This window comes from Olea europaea, chromosome 11, assembly GCF_002742605.1.
Source record: "Olea europaea var. sylvestris chromosome 11, O_europaea_v1, whole genome shotgun sequence".
Classification (NCBI taxonomy): Eukaryota; Viridiplantae; Streptophyta; class Magnoliopsida; order Lamiales; family Oleaceae; genus Olea; species Olea europaea.
In genome coordinates, this window is record NC_036247.1 from 25,551,663 (window position 1) to 25,574,580 (window position 22,918).

A 22,918-nucleotide genomic window follows, 5' to 3' on the forward strand; every position below is an offset into this window, starting at 1 on the left:
TTGACTGAAAGGACTTTGTGTTCATTGAGTTAGAGATAGATGCACAAAGTGAACAAAATGAAACTCAAATTGAGGTAGAGCTGCCTCAAGTAGAATCCGAGGTTATACCAGAAGAAGACGTAAATGAGAATCATATTCTGGATTCTACTCCAAATCTGCAGGATGGCCAACTTGCTAGAGATAGGGAAAGAAGACTAATAAGACCTCCTTCTAGATACCTACATGCAGATTATGTATCTAAACAAGCTAAAACAGAATTCCTAAGTTTTGAGCCTACTTTTTTATGAAAGGCTGTATCTTGTAAAGAATCTGCAAAATGGCTTATAGAAATGCAAGAAAAAATGGATTCTTTATATAAAAATCCCACATAGGATCTTGTGGAAAAACCTTCTGATTGTAAATTGGTTGACTGTAAATTGGTGTATAAAATCAAAGAAGGTGATATAAAAGGAGCTGATAAAAGATATAAAGCAAGATTGGTACCCAAGGGTTTCACAGAAAGAGGGGGAATAGACTACAATGATATATTTTCATCAGTTATTAGATATGCCTCTATTAGGATTCTATTAGCTTTAGTAGCACAATTTGATTTAGAATTGGAATAACTGGATGTGAAAACTGCCTTCTTATATGGTACATTGGATGAAACTATATATATGACTCAGCCAAAGAGTTTTGAAAATAAGAATAAAAAGAACTTAGTGTGTCATCTGGAAAAAATCCCTTCATGGTCTGGAGCGGGCTCCAAGGCAATGGTATAGGAGATTTGACTCCTTTATACAAAGCCTTAGATTTAACAAAACTGAATATGATTTATGTTTCTACTTTAAATGTGTTGGAAATTCTGAATTTTTTTCTATTTGCTCTTGTATGTTGGCAATATGCTTCTAGCTGGTCATGATAAAGTTACAGTTGATTCTTTAAAAGAAAAACTTAAATCTGAATTTAAAATGAAGAATTTAGGACCTGATAGAAGAATATAAGGAATGGAAATAAAAAAAAAAAGAATAAATGGAACATTAGTTCTAACACAAAAATCCTACATAGAAAATGTTGTTAAAAGTTTTTCATTTCATGAATCTAGACCAGTCAGTCTTCCTATATTTCCATATGTGAAATTATTTGTTAGTCAGTCACTCAAGACTGAAGACGAATATAACAGAACGGTAAATGTGCCTTATGCAAATGCAATAGGTTCTGTTACATATTTTATGGTATGTATTAGGCCTGACATTGCTTTTGATATATGTGTTCTAAGTAGATTTAGAAGTAACTCAGGTGAAATTCATTAGGAAGCTATGAAGCACCTAATCATATATTTAAAAGGCATCTAGAATTTAGGACTTATGTTCAAACCCGATAAAAATGGCTTCAAACTAAAAGGATATGTTGATTATGATATTACTAGGAACTCTGATAATAAAAAATCTACTTCTGCATATTTTTATGTGATAAATGACACTTGTATTAGTTGGAAATCTCAGCTTCAAAAATTAGTTGCCCTATCATCTGCTGAAACTGAATATATAGCAGCTACAAAAGTTTTAAAATAAGGTTTGTGGTTAAGTGGCTTATTAAATGAGTTAGGTTTTATAAAGAATAAGAAGGTGGAGCCATGTTCAGATAATCAGAGTGCTATCTTCTTGAGTAAAAATCCTATATTTCATGATAAAACAAAGCACATAAATGTTAAATTTCACTTTATTAAAGATGTAACTGAAATGGGTGATATAAGACTAGTTAAAATCCCCACTAAAATAAGTCCAGCAGATGCAGGCTTAATGCCATTGAGTAAATTTCAGATTCTTTGCGATTATTGAATCATTAAACTAACTAGTTTTTTGTAATTGGTAAACACGGCAGATGAACTTAGATAGAGCTTGAATCCACAATTATAAAGTCTTAAACATGAAGCAAAGATGGAGATTGATGAAATGGGTTGCCACATTTTTAAGCCCAAACTCTAAGTTGATCCAGCTACAGATGAGCCCAAAAATTCCAGCCAGTTAATCGTTTTGTGGTCCAATTAAATGGACCATTCTGAAAGTGTTGAAAATGTGTTTTATTGATTATTATGGTAATATGCCTTTGGGATGTGTGACCCCTGGAATACTCTGGATCGTTGGATTTGATCTTGAGCCCTATTTCATATAAATAAGCAGTTTAATTGTTAGAGTTTGTAGAGAGTCAGTGCGTGAGATTTTTTTTCTCTCTTCCTCTTCGTGTTCATGTTCTTGTAACTCGCTTTGTGTGACTGATCATCTTCTCGATGGTTTTCTGAATAATCTCTTAGTGAGATCGTTGTGCTTTGAGTGAAGCGTAGTTGTGAGAGTTTTTGTAAAGAGAGTTTCAAGTTTTGAGAGATTTGTAGTTGAAACCTACGTGGTTTTATACTATACTCTTTCTTGTCCATTTTAAGGGCTTTATAGTGGATTCGAGCTATCCTGTGGGATGCTCAACAGGGGACTAAGCGTTAGAAGCAATAACTGAACCTCCGAGGCCTTTTGACCAAAAAATCCTTGTGTTCTTGTATTTTTTGAAGTTTTATGTTTTTAACTTTACAACAAAATCGTTTTTCAAACTAAATATTTTTTCCATTTGGGACCAACACAGTCTATGGGAAAATTGATCGTAAAAGAAGAAAAATCAGTGTGATATTCAAATACTGCTTAGCATTTTTTAACAAGTGAAGAACGTCGATACAAATAACAAAAGTTTGAGCAGAGCTGAAATTAACTAAGCATCAGTTAGGTAAGTATCATATTGCAAAAAATAGTTGTGAATACTGTAGACCATCCCATGGAGACAGTACCACATTCTAGTTAACATACAACACGTTGAATAATTTCAACAAGTCTACGCATGGAACATCCAACATCCGATGTATTTGAAAAAGAAAGGGATGTTGGACAATGTCAAAAGCATTTTCCCTAGGATGTCTTCCTATCAAAAATTTAAGAAGGTTTTTTTTTTCTCTCTCTCTTGTGCGACCAGCAAAGAATTTAAGAAAATTTTGGAATAATTTGTCAAACTATAGATATACTTCAGAATTCAGATCCTATGCATGAAGATATTTTCTTTTTAATTATATTAAATTTCATTTAAAGGATTCAATCATATTGATTCTTATTGAAAAATATTACTAAATGGGGTTATTTCCTGCATTAATATATAAATCATATATAGATGTTAATATCTAAATATCAGATCGTGACCAAAACCAACACTACTAAAAAACAGCTTTTAACCTACTGAAAATCTCCAACGGATGCAATCCATTGGTAATTAGAAACGGATTATCCGTTGGTAAAAGTAATTTTCTTTCAACTACGATAATCAGCAACAGATTTTTCGTTGATAACAATGATATTCTTTTACCAACGGATATTCTATGCCTAATGTAACCATTTAACATTTGGAACTTTCACCTACAGATATTCCGTAGGCGACGTACTAAATATTACCAATGGAAACAATCCGTTGGTAATTAGAAACGGATTATTCGTTAATAAAAGTAATTCACTTTTAACTACAATGATCAGCAACGAATATTCCATTGGTAATAATAATATCTCTTTACCAATGAATATTCTGTGTCTAATATGACCCTTTAATATTTGAATCTTTCACCTACGGATATTCTATTGGTAATTAAAAACGAATTATTTGTTGGTAAAAGTAATTCAATTATCCCACATCGGAAGTTTACAACAAAGTCTTTGGAATTGTTCTCTATATATTTGTGGTCCAATAAGTGGTTAAACAATATTTTGGCTTTTAAATTCAATTGTTTAAAAGTTTTAAAAAAATTATAATTATTAAATAAATAATAATAACAATAATAAAAAATAAGTAAATAATTTTATTATTATTTTTTTTTTTTTTTTTACCATGTCTCACACCTTTACAATTATTTACAACATTGATTTTTACCAATTGTAATAGTAGATATTTACCAACGGAAAGTCGGTTGGTATTGGTTAAGATTTTTACCAACGAAAATTTCGTTAGTAAAAAATTCACACATTACTAACGGAATTTCGGTTGGTAAAATGTTTACTCTTTACCGACGGCACAATCCGTTGGTAACTATTAGCGACCCTCAAATTAACAACAGATTTGTGGTTGCAAATATTCCGTTGGTAAAAAGTAATAGCAACGGATATCAAAATTTGAGGAACGAAAAATCCGTGTTTGAAACCATATTTTTTAGTAGTGCAAGTTAATGCAGGCACAAATGGTTGGTCCTGCAAAAGTATCCTTCTAAATGACTCACTTGGCCTTGGCCTTGGCCTTGGCCTTGGCCTTGGCCGGCTCCTCTAATGTAGTTGGAGGCATGGCAAATGATGCAGTCTGAAGAGAAAGCAATATTAAGATGGACATATTTAATACATATTTTAGAAGCAAAATCTGATGGATCCAAATCCTCACGATTATATAACAATTGTAAGGAAAAAGGAGCGTCAATTTGATCAGAAAACAATATATGAAGGTTATGTTTTCAAGATCATACACACGAACGCACGGGTGTTTCATCTTACCAAAAAATGCAATATATTAATTATTGTGTAAAGTCGTTGCATTATCATGTGAGAGAGAGTAAACAGGAATAAATTGGATTTCAATGAAATAATCTAATCGATCAGATACGAATAACAAACAATAACAAGAAAAAATGAATATTATACAATTTTATATTTTGAAATTTTATTTTGTAGGGCTCGAGGACCATATGAACTCGAACCATATGTCCAACCACGGAGAGCTACTTTTGTTAAAACTCCAACAGTTTTTTGAGTACTCATTTCAGATACGAAACTTTTTGAGAGATGCTCGTTATTCGTAATGAGACTATATTCAGCATACCTACTTACAAGCTACTACAACCTCACTTCCTCCTCTCTCTCTCTCTCTCTCTCTTGTTGGATGAACCTACAGTATGTTTGAACAACGAAACTGTCAAATCACAAAATCGAACTGAATTTGCTTTTTTAAAATCTTTGTTCTGGGTCTATGTGGATCCATTAACATTTTGATCTTGAATCGTACCAAACCGTTTTGAACTAATTCACTTTATGTTTCAATCTTTATAAATCGTTACAAAATCGCCAGAAACAAAAATTAATTTAAATTATATATAACCCAATTGAAACTAAATGTATCACAATTAAAAAAAAAAACATCCATATTAGATATAATCCAATTAAACTCAACATCTAAATAGACAATTATACATCTCAATTAATTAATTAAATTATACTCAAATACCCATCAGTCATCATAATTGTGATACAAAACCCTCAAATTGGATGAAGTGTTGAACGATTACTATTGAATCATGTTCATCAACCATCCATTAAAATCGACAAGATAATTAAATCTAAATTTTAATTCAAAATACTATTAATTTTCTCGATTTTCGACTAAATTTTTAGATACGTTTTTCCAAATTTTCTTATTTTTGGTAATTATTAGCTATATTTTTTCAGTAGTTACATTGTTTTGTTCTACTTTGTGCCGAACTCCTTTTAATTTTAGGAGGACAGTATTATCTTATTTATTTGTGTCTCAATTTTCAAGTTAAGTTAGTCGGTTAATTATTTTCATTTAACTTCATTTCTAAATTTTACTGTTAATTGTTAAGAATGATTTGGTGGATTACTTAAATAGCCGTTCTGAAGATTTGACCAATAAGCCTTTCGACACTACTTTAGTAAATATTTAATGCAAATAAATACAAAATTGTCCTCTCGAATCGCTAAAGATGTTTTAGCTATTCAAATGTCTATAATTATTTCTGAGTCTACATTTCTTACTAGTGGTCAAATTTTTGATTCCTTTAAATATTCATTGGATTCAAAAATGGTTGAAACTGGGATTTGCCCTAAAAAGTGATTGCATAGTAATTTAAAAAATAAAAATAAAAATAAAAAGAAAAAACTTTAATGATTCGTGAATATTTGAGGCAGAATTATTGAACGATTCACAAAAAATTATAAAAAGTATTATTGTATTAAATCTTTCTATTCATTTTCTTTTATTAATTAGTTTATATCATTTAACTATAATCAATGAATTTATATACTTTTATGAAGAGAATCAATAATGTATTACAGTTGTAGATATTGAGCCAATTAGTATTGATTAAGAGGCTAAAATGTTTGTATCATATTGTTGCATCATAATTATTAAAATTTTATATCTTTGGTTCATAAAAGTTTTAATAATAGTATTTATTTTTTAACATGAAATTTTGCACTAATATTTATAATTTAATTTTTTAATATGTTATTTTTTCTTTATTAAACAGATCAAAAAGAAAAAATTTGATTGGTTTAAAAATTGAAATAAATTGATTTAATTTGAAAAAATTTCAAATCGCTTTAAGCGTGTTTGATTGGCTTTATTTTTTATGAAAAGTTGATTTTTCCATCTAAATTCTTATTTTTGAAATGTTTGATTAACAATTTTTTCATTAAAAATATTTTTCAACTTTTGATCATGTAATCATTTTTTTTTAAAAAAAAAGCAAGGAAATATGTTCTTCGAGGAATGAAGGTTTTTATTTCCAAGTAATTCACTCACTCTTTCTGTTTCTCATCTATTCATTCCCACTCATCTACCCATCAATAAAGAAGCAAGTACAACATTTTTCTTGATTGAAAACTAAATCAATTGAGCATATTTAATTAATAATTTTCATACAAATAAATTATAAGCAATTAAATTGTTTAAAATTCACTTTCTTTCCAAACAAATTTCATACTTGTAATCAAACACACCCTAAGTAATTTTGTTTGAAAATTGGTTAAAATGTATCCAAATAAAACGTTGCTCAGCACTACCACCATGGATGCAAATTTGTGTTGATTCCAATTACTTAGATAACACTGAACCCCTATTTAATAAGGATTAAAATCAGATTTTCAATAAATTTTAATAAAAGTTCATTAAATGTGTTACTGAAACATTGTGATTCCCAAAAAGACACCGTTTGTCCCCCCCTATTAATTTTCATTCCATTATATTTCATTTTTCTCTTTCTTATTTTCAACCACACAATCTTTTATAAAATAATATTACAAATAAATTGAAAACTTTTCCTTCATTTTCATCCACTCATTATTCAAAGAAAAGATATTCCGCCCATTTTCATTACCACAAAATGGGGGCCAAATGAGGGGAAAATGTGCTATTGAAATTAACTGCTGATTTTGACTTAGATTAAAATTTGAATTTTAAATTCCACCGAACATGGCTATGTGTTGCTAAGCAATGCATTTACTGTGGTGCTCGTCCGTGCATTTGAGATAGAGACGCAGGTAGGCAGCATCACTATAGACATCAAGCAGGATATAAGCAATACCTATAAATAAAAGCATACCATGTGACAGCACGGCTACAAAAAGACCTATGAATGCAGTTATTTTCCCTGGTGTGATATGTTTCCACTTGCATGGAAACATATTAATTTCAATAATGTATAACAATGGGAAACAGACTAAGCATCCAAGAGTTGCTTCATTATATACCACAAAATGCAGGAATCCTGTGGTTGTCAAATGCATTCCTTTGCTAGTCATTTCCTTGGGAATTTTCTAACAGGGTAATAATGCGCGTTTATACCCTCGAGATTTCAAGATGTTTCAAGTCGACACAAAAGACACGTATGAATGCAGGCTTTAAACAATCAATTATGGCTATTAAGCAATCCAAGCAGTCCAAGTGCAAAGCCTAATTAATATTATTCAGATACATTCATCATTTCATGTCCTTATAAAACTGTCAAATCCCATACTCGTCTTAGGTTACACCCATATTCTTACGGGTCATTCAAGAGAACTTATCTTCGACTAAGGCATCATATGCAAACGTTAAGTTAACCAGATATAGATAGTGCTTGTCCTCGTCAAATTAAAATTTGAAAGAACGAAAAAATATCATATATGAATGAAATTTCGCCTAAAGCTGTACCTGACAGGGATAGGTTGAGACACAATACCAAGCAACCATAAACAGCCTTAAATCTAATGTCATCTTGAAAACCCAACTGAAATCTCTCTCTATCATGTAATATCTGACCTTGTTCTTAGTAATGCGATTCATCTTCCTTAGGAGCAAACCAAAAAACTCCTCTCACGATTAGTTTCAACATGTAGAGACATGTAAAAAATAAGAAACAGTTTACCTCATTCCTATTTTCAAGTGCTAGCTAGCAGTTCATTGAACAAGACACAAATGTATACAGAGAAGGCTCGACTGAGAAACAGTGATGAGATACAATTAAAATACCGGATAAAGTTGTTTAAAATAGAATTTAACTAAACAAGGCATTCTCATACAAACTCGCTGCCAGAAATCTGAGGTACACATTACTAGCCAGTCGCCTCTGGATTTCACCTATTGCATTTTTAATCTGCAGGAATAAGAGCAGGCAACCAAAAGTCAGAATCAGTATAAATCACTATCACGGACAGGGTAAAATAGCCATTACTGCAATTTTGTCAATTTTGTATCCACCATCAATAAATAGTTAGACACACACTTAACTAGGGATTGACCTAATCTGGTAACAATCAAGTAGTAGGAAAAGCATGGATTGGAGGATAAGTGTCTCATGTGTGAGACCCTGTCTGACTCTTTTTTGCAGATTTTTAGCATTTTTCCAACCGTTGTACATTGTAACAAGGAAGCAGCCGTAATTGTTGAAAAAAAAGGAAGTTTTCATAACTTTTTACAGAATGAATTACGGAAATGTCCCCATCAAAAAAATTGAAGAAATGTGAAAAAGGGCATTTCCAGATCACTAGTACAAAATGTTAGAAAGTAGTACAGATACGTAAAGAAATAATGTTGGATCTCATTGTTCACCAAGAGACATGACCTCAACATCTTCGTATTTTTCTTTCTAATTACAAGTCTATATATAGTTGCTGGGGACACCTAAATATTCATCCCAAAAGAAACATATATAATTGTTGGATACATTCTTGGTCCCTTGCAATGTACTTATTTCTTTTGATTAGTTCAGCAGGAATATATGTTTTTGGTGACATACAACACTGAAGTCCTTGACAGGTACGAAACTGTAAATATTTGGACTTTGAATTAAAGGTCTATGCTCATAAACATATCGACACTGCATTTATAAGAAAATGAAACTAACTATCAACCATTTATTTCCTACAAAGCTCAATAATGCCACAACTCTCTAAAAAGTTGCAGTGAACTGAGTTCTGTTAGTTCCAAGATCAAACATATAGTGATGGCCAAAGTGCATAAATCTTTTCAACTTGAAAATGGGAATTTTCTAACAGGGTAATAATGCGCGTTTATACCCTCGAGATTTCAAGATGTTTCAAGTCGACACAAAAGACACGTATGAATGCAGGCTTTAAACAATCAATTATGGCTATTAAGCAATCCAAGCAGTCCAAGTGCAAAGCCTAATTAATATTATTCAGATACATTCATCATTTCATGTCCTTATAAAACTGTCAAATCCCATACTCGTCTTAGGTTACACCCATATTCTTACGGGTCATTCAAGAGAACTTATCTTCGACTAAGGCATCATATGCAAACGTTAAGTTAACCAGATATAGATAGTGCTTGTCCTCGTCAAATTAAAATTTGAAAGAACGAAAAAATATCATATATGAATGAAATTTCGCCTAAAGCTGTACCTGACAGGGATAGGTTGAGACACAATACCAAGCAACCATAAACAGCCTTAAATCTAATGTCATCTTGAAAACCCAACTGAAATCTCTCTCTATCATGTAATATCTGACCTTGTTCTTAGTAATGCGATTCATCTTCCTTAGGAGCAAACCAAAAAACTCCTCTCACGATTAGTTTCAACATGTAGAGACATGTAAAAAATAAGAAACAGTTTACCTCATTCCTATTTTCAAGTGCTAGCTAGCAGTTCATTGAACAAGACACAAATGTATACAGAGAAGGCTCGACTGAGAAACAGTGATGAGATACAATTAAAATACCGGATAAAGTTGTTTAAAATAGAATTTAACTAAACAAGGCATTCTCATACAAACTCGCTGCCAGAAATCTGAGGTACACATTACTAGCCAGTCGCCTCTGGATTTCACCTATTGCATTTTTAATCTGCAGGAATAAGAGCAGGCAACCAAAAGTCAGAATCAGTATAAATCACTATCACGGACAGGGTAAAATAGCCATTACTGCAATTTTGTCAATTTTGTATCCACCATCAATAAATAGTTAGACACACACTTAACTAGGGATTGACCTAATCTGGTAACAATCAAGTAGTAGGAAAAGCATGGATTGGAGGATAAGTGTCTCATGTGTGAGACCCTGTCTGACTCTTTTTTGCAGATTTTTAGCATTTTTCCAACCGTTGTACATTGTAACAAGGAAGCAGCCGTAATTGTTGAAAAAAAAGGAAGTTTTCATAACTTTTTACAGAATGAATTACGGAAATGTCCCCATCAAAAAAATTGAAGAAATGTGAAAAAGGGCATTTCCAGATCACTAGTACAAAATGTTAGAAAGTAGTACAGATACGTAAAGAAATAATGTTGGATCTCATTGTTCACCAAGAGACATGACCTCAACATCTTCGTATTTTTCTTTCTAATTACAAGTCTATATATAGTTGCTGGGGACACCTAAATATTCATCCCAAAAGAAACATATATAATTGTTGGATACATTCTTGGTCCCTTGCAATGTACTTATTTCTTTTGATTAGTTCAGCAGGAATATATGTTTTTGGTGACATACAACACTGAAGTCCTTGACAGGTACGAAACTGTAAATATTTGGACTTTGAATTAAAGGTCTATGCTCATAAACATATCGACACTGCATTTATAAGAAAATGAAACTAACTATCAACCATTCATTTCCTACAAAGCTCAATAATGCCACAACTCTGAAAGTTGCAGTGAACTGAGTTCTGTTAGTTCCAAGATCAAACATATAGTGATGGCCAAAGTGCATAAATCTTTTCAACTTGAAAAGTGTAGGTAATGAAGAAATTCAAATATAGAAAGAAAGTATTCTACTTTGATGTTGAACACTTTAAGATTTACTCAGCTGACCAAGTAAAACAGAAAAATGATACTGATTAGAACCGAGACCTTGGCAAGACTGGTAAATGACGAGGATAATAAAAAAATCCAAACCACCTGATTCTGTTTTATTTTGCAAATGCTTTTGGTACATACCATAACCTTTTCCCATAAATATTGGTATACACTGTTTCTTAGAGCATCTCCAATGGTTGGGTAAAGATAGATGTAAAATAGAGATTTAGATCTCCAAAGTGACAAGAAACCTCTCCAATGGAGAGATACAAAGGAGATACAGATTGTATTCTCCAGTAGAAAATGTAAAAAAAATATATAAATTTACATCTTTTTTTACACCCACGAGGCAAAGTAGATTTAAATTTTCCCATTAGAGCAAAACTTGGATTTAGATCTACTGAGATGTAAATGAGAATGCAAAAGTAATTTTTGAGACATCAATTTACACTCAATTTTATACCACTATCGGATATGCTCTTAATAACCACATTTCAATACTGTCCTAATTTAGCTAATACTAGGTGGTCGAGAAAAATCCCACGCCATGTATCCAACCAATTTAGGTCCTATTTAGTTTAGTTTCTTTCAAACTCATTTTCAAACATACTTCCAATAATATAATTTTGCATAGACCCATAAATTTTCCTTACTTTTTAACCATATTCTCTAAAAAAGTCACTTTTCATAAAATCAATTCTCAAAAAGTTTACATCAAACCGGTCTTTAATCCTATGAGTAACATTATATACTTTTTCTCAGACCCTATAAATGGTCAACCATAGATGCGAAAACATTTTTATTTCTTTCCTTCTAAATTTACAGCACGAGAATTAGATCGAGCCCCTGTTTGATACCCATTAAAAAGATTTTCTTTCTTTTTTTTTTTTTTTTTTTTTTTTTTTTTTTTTTAAAAATTTTTTTTTTTTTTTTTTTTTTTTTTTTTTTTTGAGAAAATGAGTTTCCAAATAGTGATTTTTTTGCAGACTGTGGTTAGAAATGTTGAGTTTATTTCTGTCTACCATTCTCCGAAAACTCTTAAAAAAAGAATAAATAAAATAAAACCTTATGTACAAAATATTTTATTCTAAGAATGTGTAGTTGAAAATAACTAATTATTTTTTTTTTTAAAGAAAAAAAGAGTTTTAGGAGAATGGTAGACAGAAAAGGGCACAATATTGAATATCAAACATCTGTTTGCAACCTCAATTCACCAACAGATCAAGAATGTTAAACTGAGTCTCTTCCAATCTTCCTACATCGCCAAAACTGCATTTCTCATTCTACTCGGTAATTCATTGAAACTGTCAATTCAAGCTCCATTAGTTTCCAATCACTTTTTCCCAAAGATTCATAATGAATGCACAATCTTGAATTATCCTTGTGCATCAATATCATATAGTGTTAAAAAAAATGACCAAAAAGATGTAGAGTTGCATTTTTACCTACCTTTAAACCGAAGTTCTTTCAAGCCATTATTTTGCTTGCTTAAGCATCTATCTGTTTTTTTATCACTCACACGCCTCATATACTTTATCTAGATGACCACGTTATTATTTGCAGTTTTGCACCCCATGATTGGACCGAGTACAAGAACTCACCAACAACAATTTCTCAATAATTCTCACTTAAAATTAAGGGCGCCAGAAGAAAAAGATTTAATTGGAAGCAAAAACCCATACAAAAGCTTCAGTATTCTAACTAGGCATGTTATCAACAGCTTCACGCAGAATAATGAAGTCTGTATAAACCAACAAAAATGCAAGCTTAAGACTAAATCACCACATGGAAGATAGATAAACCATTATTATCTACTATATATCTCATCATATCGAAACAATCAGTAACACTAATATTCGCAGCAAGTTATGCAACTAAGGATTCGGAAAAACTTGTTAACAATTCTAGGCAATATTTCTTATTAAAAATACTCAGAAAATGGGGTAAAGCACAAAATCACACAATAATTTTAGTAATTCTCATTTTAGGCAAGTCTCACGCAGAAAATATAATTTTGACCGATGAGTTTTGTCAGCTAGTTTTACGGAGAAGATGAAGTTACCTTTTAGCATCATTTCCCCGTATTCATCATCAACGTTATATTATCTCCTTTTAGAAGGATTCTACCAAGTTGCTTTCTGCTATTCTTCTTGACGTTGACCTCCTCAGCATCATCCAGAACCAAATTCATGTATTCATCAAAGCCAATGATGCGGCCTTCGATCCTCGCATCCTTCTGCTCGAAAAGCCAAATCTGAATACGAGCTTTGCTCTGGAGGAACCGGAAGATGAGGTTAATTGGTTGAGTCATAATCCTCTGGACTTTTGTGCTCGCCATGGCTGCTGAATTTGGGAGCTCCGGCGCCAAAAAATTTCTTTCCTTCCAATGCAACACAGAAAAGCAGTGTAACCCTAGCAAAAGTTGCTAGTGTTCAATTTATATGCTCTATTTGGGCCGAAAACGGGGCAATATCAATGTGAGTGGGCCCATCATGACCCAAGTAGTTAGTCCTAAAATCTAACGAGACTGGTCCATTCTATTCTTTTTAAGTTGGAAAAATTAAAGAAGGGCAAATTAGGCCTACTACTCTAAAACAATAATAAATTAGATTTATACATTTAAAAAAATTACAACCCCTAATGACAATAATAATTACATCCTATAGTCTCCCGAAAACCCCAAAACCAATTGGGACAGAGAGAAATTATAAACATCTCCAAAACCCACAATTCATCAACGCGAAGAAGCAACAGTTTCACCCATAAGAAGAAGGTGATTCATCCACCTATTAAAGGCTTCACCCATGTGACACCACTGATTATAAACTCGAATTGTGACAGAAGAAAGTGAATAGAAGGCGATGAAGAGAAAATCGAGTTTTTTGGACCACGTGATGCCACTAGTGGCTGAAAGCTAGCGTTTAAAATTCGAAAGGGTGAGCGAATGATGGCTTCTCTAGATTGCAAGGTTTTTCATTTTTGATTTCCAATTTTTGGCTTGATGGTGCAGTGAACATTTAGAATCTTTTACCTCACTGTGTCTTGTGTTCAGGTAAATGTCTAATTTTGATGAAATATCAAAATTCTTACTCAATCATAGTTGATAAAGGCTAATTTTGTAACTTTAATGCTATTCGATAGAGAACGTGGAATATTTTGGTAAATGGTTGAGAAGAAGTCGATGGTCTTTTGGAAGTGCATCCGAGAAATTATTAGAAGTTGCTCAAATCGCCATATTTAGTCTCTCTCTCTCTCACTCTCACTCTCACTCTCACACTCACACATACACGCACGCACACACTGTGATAGATGCACTGTATTGTATATTAATTCATTTAGATGAATTGTTGATGCAGGTGAGTTCTGAAAGGGCTTCTTCCACCACTTCCCAGTAGTAACATACAATTGGGATTTTCAATATTCGCAAGCTTTTATGGTTTCAAACGTTATTCGTTTTAATAATAACACTGTTTTCGGTACCACTAAGAATCGTTGAATGATATGTCATGATATCACTTTCTAAGGTGTTATGGCATTCGAGTTTTGTGTATTTAGAGATTCATTATATAGTAGAGATTAGTAAGATGTGGTTTGTTGGTGCTTAAAATGTTTGGTGGTGAAGGAGAAAAAGGAGAGACGATGGTAATGTCACTTTTTTGTCACTTTATTTGAATTGATTCCAATGTTTTGCCAAAGTCTGAAACAGAATATCCAAATTCAGCTAAGGATGAACTATGAATTTATATAAAATATATAATTTAAGGTTTTGATTGATATTTTGTTACTTTTTGAGATTTTGTCACTTTTTTTTTTTAATTTACGTCACTTTTATAAGAGCCTGTTTGGTACTCATTTTTTTTGAAAATGCATTTTTCTCTCTCTTCTTTTCAACCACACATTCTTTATTAAAATAATATTACACGTAAATCAAAAACTTTTCCTTATTTTTCAACCACACATTTTTCATCAATTTACTATTCAAAAATGCATTTTTACATAAAAATATCTACCAAACACCCTCTAAGTGTTTGTCACTTTTACAGTGTTGAGTGTTTATACAATTTATTGACGTTTACATCTTAATTTAGTCATCAATTTCATTAGTTGGTAGCTTATTAGAAACTTGGTTGTATTTAAATTTTTGGATTATAATTGTATTGTTCAAGTTGTTAGTTCAAAAGTTTTTATTTGTTCATCAGTTGTAAATTTATTGGATAATTTGGTTATATTGAGAATCGTGGATTATGATTTGTTAATTCTCTGATTTTATATCACTTTTTTTTGAATTTGTATCACTTTTTTTTTTAATGTCTCTTTTTTAAAATTTTGTCACTTTTTGAGTGTTTGTCACTTTTTTAATCTGCCCGTTTGGGCCCCATTAAATTTTTTTCATTTTTCTCTCTTTTATTTTTAATCATATAATCTTCCATAAAATAATATTACATATAATCGAAAACCCTTCATTCATTTTCAACTACTCATTTTTCAAAAAAAATATTGTTCCACCCATTTTCATTTCAAAAAATGAGGGCCAAACGAGTGCTTAATTTTGTCACTTTTTTCTATCACCTTCTTGATTTCAATCATTTTTTTAGTTGGAAATATCACTTTTAATAAAAATGGCATTAAATGTCTTGTTTTAATAAAAAAGTGACTCTTAACTTTTAAAAGTTAATTTTGTGATTTTTGTATAACTATTTAACATTATTTCGTTTAATTTTTTGTTAACTAATTATTTTTGTTTCCAACCAATTTAGATCCTATTCAGTTTAGTTTCTTTCAAACTCATTTTCAAACATACTTCCAATAATACAATTTTGCATACAGACCCATAAATTTTCCTTACTTTTTAACCATATTCTCTAAAAATGTCACTTCTCATAAAATCAATTCTCAAAAAGTTTACATCAAACAGGTCTTTAATCCTATGAGTAACATTATATCCTTTTTCTCAGACCCTATAAATGGTCAAGCATAGATGCGAAAGCACTTTTAGTTCTTTCCTTCTAAATTAACAGCACAAAAATTAGATCGGGCCCCTGTTTGATACCCATTAAAAAGATTTTCCATTTTTTTTTTTTTTTTTTTTTGGAAGAATGTGATATTTTGTTGATGATGTGTTTAGAGCTCATGTATTTTTCCGTCTTACAAATCAATAGATCATAGTCAAAATTCAACGTACGAAATACTAGTTTCTCCAAAATCAGATGATTTTGTTCATATTATTCAAATATATATAATACATAAACTATAGATAGTCACATTTACGTGAATTTAAGTCATAATAACACAAACTTATAGGTCATAATCAAATGATTACTTTCGTCTCAATATCCTGACTAGAGGCAACATCTTATTCAACATATATTACAATGTAATTACGAGCTCCCTAGAATCTAACCCCAATTTTGATACTATCATGTCAACAAATTTGATATAATTGCAATCATCTTCCACAATAGATTCCACACAACAGGAAAACATGATCAATCAATTGCTACAAAAATACCAAAAACAATAGTAAGTCACAACTATTTCGTCAATACATGAACTATCGCAAATTGTCACACACGTACTACATACACAGGTGCTACGATACATAGCCTAATTATAAACTACTAAATTGATGACATAGCTGCTATACTAGTCACTGTTGTTGTCAACACTATTTATCTGATATAATTTAATTCGTATAACTACCAATTTGTAATCATATAACTCACATAAAGATCCACAATCCTCGAATAAATTTGATAAGCATGTCATCGGCATCTTCTCTCTCATATTTCACACAGTTCTTAGATAACACGTTTCAGTCACACACCTTACAAATCCACCATAATTGTGCTATATGAACTTCCACTTTCAATTGTCGCATCCTAAATATATTCTACATAGGAAATAGTCACAAATATGTCACGAATAATTGTCCGATAAAATGAGGTCACAAAGTGAACATTTTTCACAACAATCACACAACGTAATTATAAATAAATCCGTTGATTATAAATAAGCAATGTATAAATTGATGTCACCATGAATTGAGGTTGGAGAAGCCACATATATTCAGCAAGATGCTGATGTCACATTGAATTACAAGACAATTGTTAATCCCCAATAAATATTTTACAAAATTGGTAGTAACATATTCAAAATTATGTAGCCGTACAAAATCCATTGATCAAAGATTGGATTTGATGAAATATGCTTCTATTAGTTGCACTCAGAAACGAAATCCACACTGGAAAATAATTTCTATCAAATATCTTCGAACTATGATGGGAAGGATGATTCATTTAGTGAAGGAATCGAACTTAGGTAATACAATGTAATCGATGAAGATACAGTGATATGAAACTGTAAACTTGATTATGATGCAACAAATTTGGTAAAATTGTATTCAAATTATTGAGATTTCTTTTGTTGAAAGATAAAAGGTGGAGATTAAAATTATTTTTTTAGCAGATTGTAATAGAAATTTTTGAAATGTATGGTTAAAAAATTGTAGGATCCTTAAAAGATATTATCAATATTGATTGTTCGACTTTGACTTAAATTAAGTTTAGATTTTAATCCAAACCAATTAGGGGCAAAAATTGAGATTTCACCATTTCAATTGTTTGGAGGTAGGAAAAGATCTGTGCAACTGTAAGTGAGAAAAATGAGGAAAGAAATAATTAAGAGTGAGTTTTATTGCAAGAAATAAAATAAATTCAAGGCAATTTAATTGTCTAAAATTTATTTGTATGAAAATTATAAATTAAATGTGTTTGTTTAATTTAATTTTCAACTTAAAAAATATTATATTTGTCCATTTTTTATTAAAGAGAGGAAGGTAGCGAATTCTCTGAAAAATAAAATCTTATTCCTCCTAAAAAATATATTTTCCTTGATTTTGGGAAACATATGATCACGTAACCAAAAGTGGGAAAATGTTTTCCACGGAAAAAATATCAAGGAAGAATTTGAACGGAAAAAAAAAATTCCATTTTTCATAGAAAATATTGACAATCAAACGCACCTAATTGACTTGCATTTGAAATCTGATCGACAGCCTCACCAATGGTCAAGAAACAATTAAATGCGAATGATTTATAATATATTTACTTCTAGACCAAATTGATTTATAATATATTTACTTCTAGACCAAAAATGAGAGAGAGATTATAAAAAAATTCTTAGAAAATGAATATCTCGCTCGTAGTTGTATCTTCGTAAGGGATGAAAAAAATCTCAATCCCTAATGATGAGAAGTAAAAGCATTCTTCATTCTTTTTGCTAGATGTCACCAAAGGTTTTACATTTACGAGAGAAGGAATAAAGACCAAACACGAACAGTGGAAACAACAACAAATGGTAGTAACAAAATTCTTAAATTACTATACATCATACTTCCAATTCCTGCATGATGTCAAAACCACCTGTACCCATCTTTACAGGCAAGCCAACGCAAATCCTAGAAGATGGTGTCTCCAAGTTGTCGGTCATCCCATGAGAAGCTGCTTCTACAATGAACTTTGAGGCTGTTTCGAACGACATCTTAAGAAACGGTGACAATGACTCAGCAATGCTTCCGTGTCTGGTCATTGGTCGGTAACCCCCCGTATGGGTCATGTAATCCGCGATTAAACTCAAATGTCGATAGTCAATCTTTACTCCGTAAATATCAAAAACTTGCTTCACCTCTCTTATGATAGTAGCTCGAGCAGCTTCTACCCCATAGGTCTCCAACATAGCATCAATATTGTTGGAGTACAAACGGCTCATATCGAGGTCGTCTTGCATTTCCCAGAATGACTTGAAATCGACTCCTGATGCCTTCATTGCCCAATAATCAAGGTCTTCGTTGCTTGTCTGCAAATCCTTAACAGTGGACTTTCTTGGCTTGTTATCGTCGTCCCAAATAACTGATTTTTCATCTGCATCATATTTTACCATTTTACAATGACTGATCTTGCCGGAGCTCTTGATATATACTTTCTTTGCAGTCTTCTGAGCAATCTGTAAATTAGTTTTACGAAATTCTCATTTAGCATATTAGCTACAAGCAAGTTTGGTAACGAGGATTAGATACTACTAAACATGTATTAAAGAAGAAAAACAAGCTAAATTTTGTTTATTATTCTGCATAGTCCTACCCAGAAGTACCCTGTTATTCACTAAATGCATTGCATAGAGAGAAAGGATTGAACGGTCAAGATATACCTGAGCAAGTAACAAATGAGGTTCCATTGTAAATTTAAAGTGGACTTCGAAATGCAATCCTCTAACTGCAATGTAGATTGCCCTGCGCGGTTTCTTGTCCGAAGATTCTTCTCCTGATCTTTTATTTTTAGCCGTTGATTTGACGCCACCCCGACTTGATTTAGACTCTGACTTCATTTCATTATCATTTTGCATATTAGAAGCTTCATCGTCATCTAAGTCAGTTTCCTCATCCTTCCTACTCTCAACCTCCTCGAGATGATCTTGATCAGTTTGTTCTTCAAGTTCAGAAGATAACTCACCTTCATCAGGTTCATCTTCAGAGGAATCAGAACCATCATCATAATCCATCTCGTCCGTAGATTGTTGTTTTCTCTTTTGTGCATCTGAACCTAGATCCTCTCCCCTTTCAACACCATCAGCATCCATATCATCGTCCATGTCTTCTTCTAGTGATCCAACTGTAGAATTATTGTCAGCTTCATTTAACGTCTCTGACGGTGAACTCAACGTGAAATTTCTAATTCCACTAATTCTGGATAGGAACACCACGTGATTTTCTATTGCCTCCTCCAATCCCCTTAAGAACGTGGATCTGAGAGTTGCATGTAGGTCTTTTAATGACACAAATTCAGTTGCTTTCAATTTCATTTTCAGCTTGTAGATTCTAGCCACTTGCTGGTCATTAATTGAGAGTTCAACTTCCATGCTCTCTGCCAAATCCGCTATACATACTTTCTTCATATGCGCAATAAGAGACATAACATCAGGCCTGCAATTATAGACAAAGTTATCAATTTATTCTTGCATGCACTCCAGAAAAATGCTATTTTTTTCTGAGTCTATCCAATTTATCGTGAAAGATAAGGGGATAAATGAACCGTGTGTTGACTGTCCTCTAAAGGTAAGTTTACTTCTTCCTTATGTAAAAAGGGAATGAATAAATAAATAAATCAGGGAAATAGCAGTGCGAATATTGTGATCTCTTAATTTCAGTGCCGAAATCAAGCCTTTTCCTTTTTGTGGTGGAGGGAATACAAGCAAGCCAGCCCTATCAATTACTCAACACGGAGCAAAAATTGGCCTGTGGAGCATGGAACTGAAGAACCAGCGAACCAGGGCACAATTGACATACAAGTAAATAAGTAAATTTTATAATAAATATATTTTTTACTTAGGCAAAATTAGAAATAAGTTACTTACTTAACAATAGTAACTTTTTTTTACTTAGGAAAGGGGAAAAAAACACTATCCAGAGATGTTTGAAGAGAGTGTTTCTTAACAGGAACTTGTTTAAGCTTAGCCAAACATGCTCCTAATACTGGTAATGAAACCCTATCACTGCAAAGATGGACATATAATAGAACTCACTTAGATCTGTATCGTATGAATGGGCATGTTAAAATGGGAGTCTTGATAGTGTCTGATGCAGTCATCAAAATCTCCTGCAGACGAGGAATACCAAGGGTAACATTCATTTCCCCACGGCCGGCAAGATGGAAAGTGTTTAGTCTGAAAAAGATACAAGCATCTAATCAGACATGGCTATTTTGATGTTACAGTATAGTGTAAATAAAGGAGAAAATTTATTGTTAACAGTAAAGATAAGAACACATTAAAGAATGTATTCTCGAAAAACATGTAACTATATAATCACAGAACAGATAGTGCTTAACTGGGGCATTGTTATCTTCAATAAGAGATATTTGCATACAGTACCTATGATGTTCAGACTTGGATACGGGTACGTATTTAAGTGTTGAATCTTTTATTTTCTAAAATATAGGATACAAAGACATGGCTAAAAAGAGTAAAAATTTCGAATACGGATACGTAGATACGTCTTTCAAGTTTCAATTTTTTTACTAACCAAAGATGTTATTACAAATGGATTATACTTAATGTACATCGAGGTGGACATAAAGGTGTCCATCTCCCTCCATGTGAAGGGGTGAACACCTTGATATACATTTCTTAATGTACAAGTGAAATAACCCATTTTAAATAGACCAAAATCAATTGTCACAAAGAAGGAAATGAGCATTGAATAAGGGATTAAGACGAATAAAATAGAATATTGGAATTTAGTTTTCAATTATGAAAAGTTAATTACTAAATGTTATATAAAATAAAAAATGAGGAACTTGATTGTAATTTGGACTTATTGGAGCACTATATAGAACCCATTTTCATTTTAGACAAATAAAACCCTAGACCATCGATATAGAAGGGAAAAGAAGGAAAGAGAGAGAAAAAAGAAAGAAGAAGAAGAGAAAACCTAACACCGTCGCCTTTCTCCACCATCTCGGAGGCAGCACTAGGTTTCTAAAGAGCAGTAACAAGAAGGAAAGAGAAAAGAAAAAAAATGACGAAGAAAGAAGAAGCGTCCAGTTGCAACTAGAAAGATCCAACACATATCTCATACCCATGTCGTATCGTGTTCAACAAAGGTACTCGAACCATTTCGAAGAATCCGAGCATCAAAGTATAATACCATTTTGGCATCCATGACTACCTCTTGAAAGCATACGAATTACTCGAAGGAATAGCATTTGGCATGCTTTATTTAGCCAATTGGACCTTTGTCTTACCCCGTCTTTTCTTTATGGGTCAAATCTTTTTCTATTTCTATTTCTTTTTCTTTTAAAAGTAAACTACAGCATCATAAGTTCTCCATGTTCTATATTATTCGAGAAATGTAATATTTGGAAACAACCCCAAGTATAAAGTATAGAGAAACATTGAGATGGAAGGTTCAAATAAACCCTCAAATATACAAACTTTATGATGGATATGTATTCCAAATTAAAAATACCAGGAAGAACAATGGCAAGTGCTTATTTTTATTCTTATTTTTTTGAAAACAGCAAGTGCTTATTGTGAGAACAGAGAAGTGAGAATTGCATGAACTTACGTCATCTGTGTTGACGGTTCACCAATGGATTGAGCAGCAATGACACCAACTGGTTCTCCTGACTGTGCTAGACTTGACAGATATTTTTGCTCAACCAATTCTAAAAACTCATTTTGTGCCTTCTCTGTTGCCTTCCTTTCTTCTAATAGGTTTTCCTTCTTTTTTGACTTGCGTCCTTTCAGTAGGTGCTCCATTTCAGTCAGTTTCTGTACTTCTGCTGTCTCTTTTCTTGCGTCACAAATAAAGTGCCTTGCTTCCCTTTCAAGACAATCTGGCAACTTTTCAATATAAGAATTGAACTCTTGCTTGTTCTGAAATTTTCGGCAAATAGTTTCTTGATTCTGAACAACATTAAAGAGAGGATGTCTTATTTATCATTCAGTATGCATGACATAAAAAAAAATAATGAGATAAAAATAGACAATTCTTTTAATTAGATCACACAGAATCTAGGTCCTTACATCTGCTAGAGCCTTGAAATTTTTTAGAAAGCTTGTGCAGTGCACATCAACGCCATCTTCTCCGTAATAAAACTGAATTATTGAACCATCTGCATCACGGACAGTATAATCATAACTAACTTTCAGACTCTCAAGATTTTTTATGAGGCACCGTTGTAGATATCCACTACGAGATGTTTTTACTGCAGTATCAACCAAACTGTACAAGAAAACGGACAGTTAGAAAAATCTTAACCAGAAGGCTATGGAGAACAATAATCCGC

The 22,918-nt window shown here is 32.2% G+C and overlaps 2 protein-coding genes across 3 annotated transcripts; both read right to left on the bottom strand.

Moving 5' to 3' along the window:
- Positions 1 to 9,878: 9,878 nt before the first annotated feature.
- LOC111403858 (small nuclear ribonucleoprotein E-like) lies at positions 9,879 to 13,492 on the bottom strand. Of its 2 annotated transcripts, none has more exons than XM_023032493.1 (2): positions 13,111 to 13,492; positions 9,879 to 10,128 (listed from the first exon to the last, which is right to left on the bottom strand). In XM_023032493.1, exon 1 carries the CDS (start codon positions 13,411 to 13,413, stop codon positions 13,147 to 13,149), a length of 267 nt encoding a protein of 88 aa, XP_022888261.1. In that variant the 5' UTR covers positions 13,414 to 13,492; the 3' UTR covers positions 9,879 to 10,128; positions 13,111 to 13,146. The 2 variants fall into 2 exon arrangements, with proteins under 2 accessions (XP_022888261.1, XP_022888260.1); XM_023032492.1 differs by having other exon boundaries at positions 13,138 to 13,489.
- Positions 13,493 to 18,319: 4,827 nt separating this feature from the next.
- Positions 18,320 to 22,885, bottom strand: LOC111403859 (DNA-directed RNA polymerase I subunit 1-like). The gene is made up of 5 exons (XM_023032494.1): positions 22,656 to 22,885; positions 22,195 to 22,535; positions 20,652 to 20,792; positions 19,281 to 20,052; positions 18,320 to 19,076 (listed from the first exon to the last, which is right to left on the bottom strand). The coding sequence occupies exons 2-5, from the start codon at positions 22,386 to 22,388 to the stop codon at positions 18,462 to 18,464; spliced, it is 1,722 nt and encodes a 573-aa protein (XP_022888262.1). The 5' UTR covers positions 22,389 to 22,535; positions 22,656 to 22,885; the 3' UTR covers positions 18,320 to 18,461.
- Between the last annotated feature and the right edge of the window lie 33 nt (positions 22,886 to 22,918).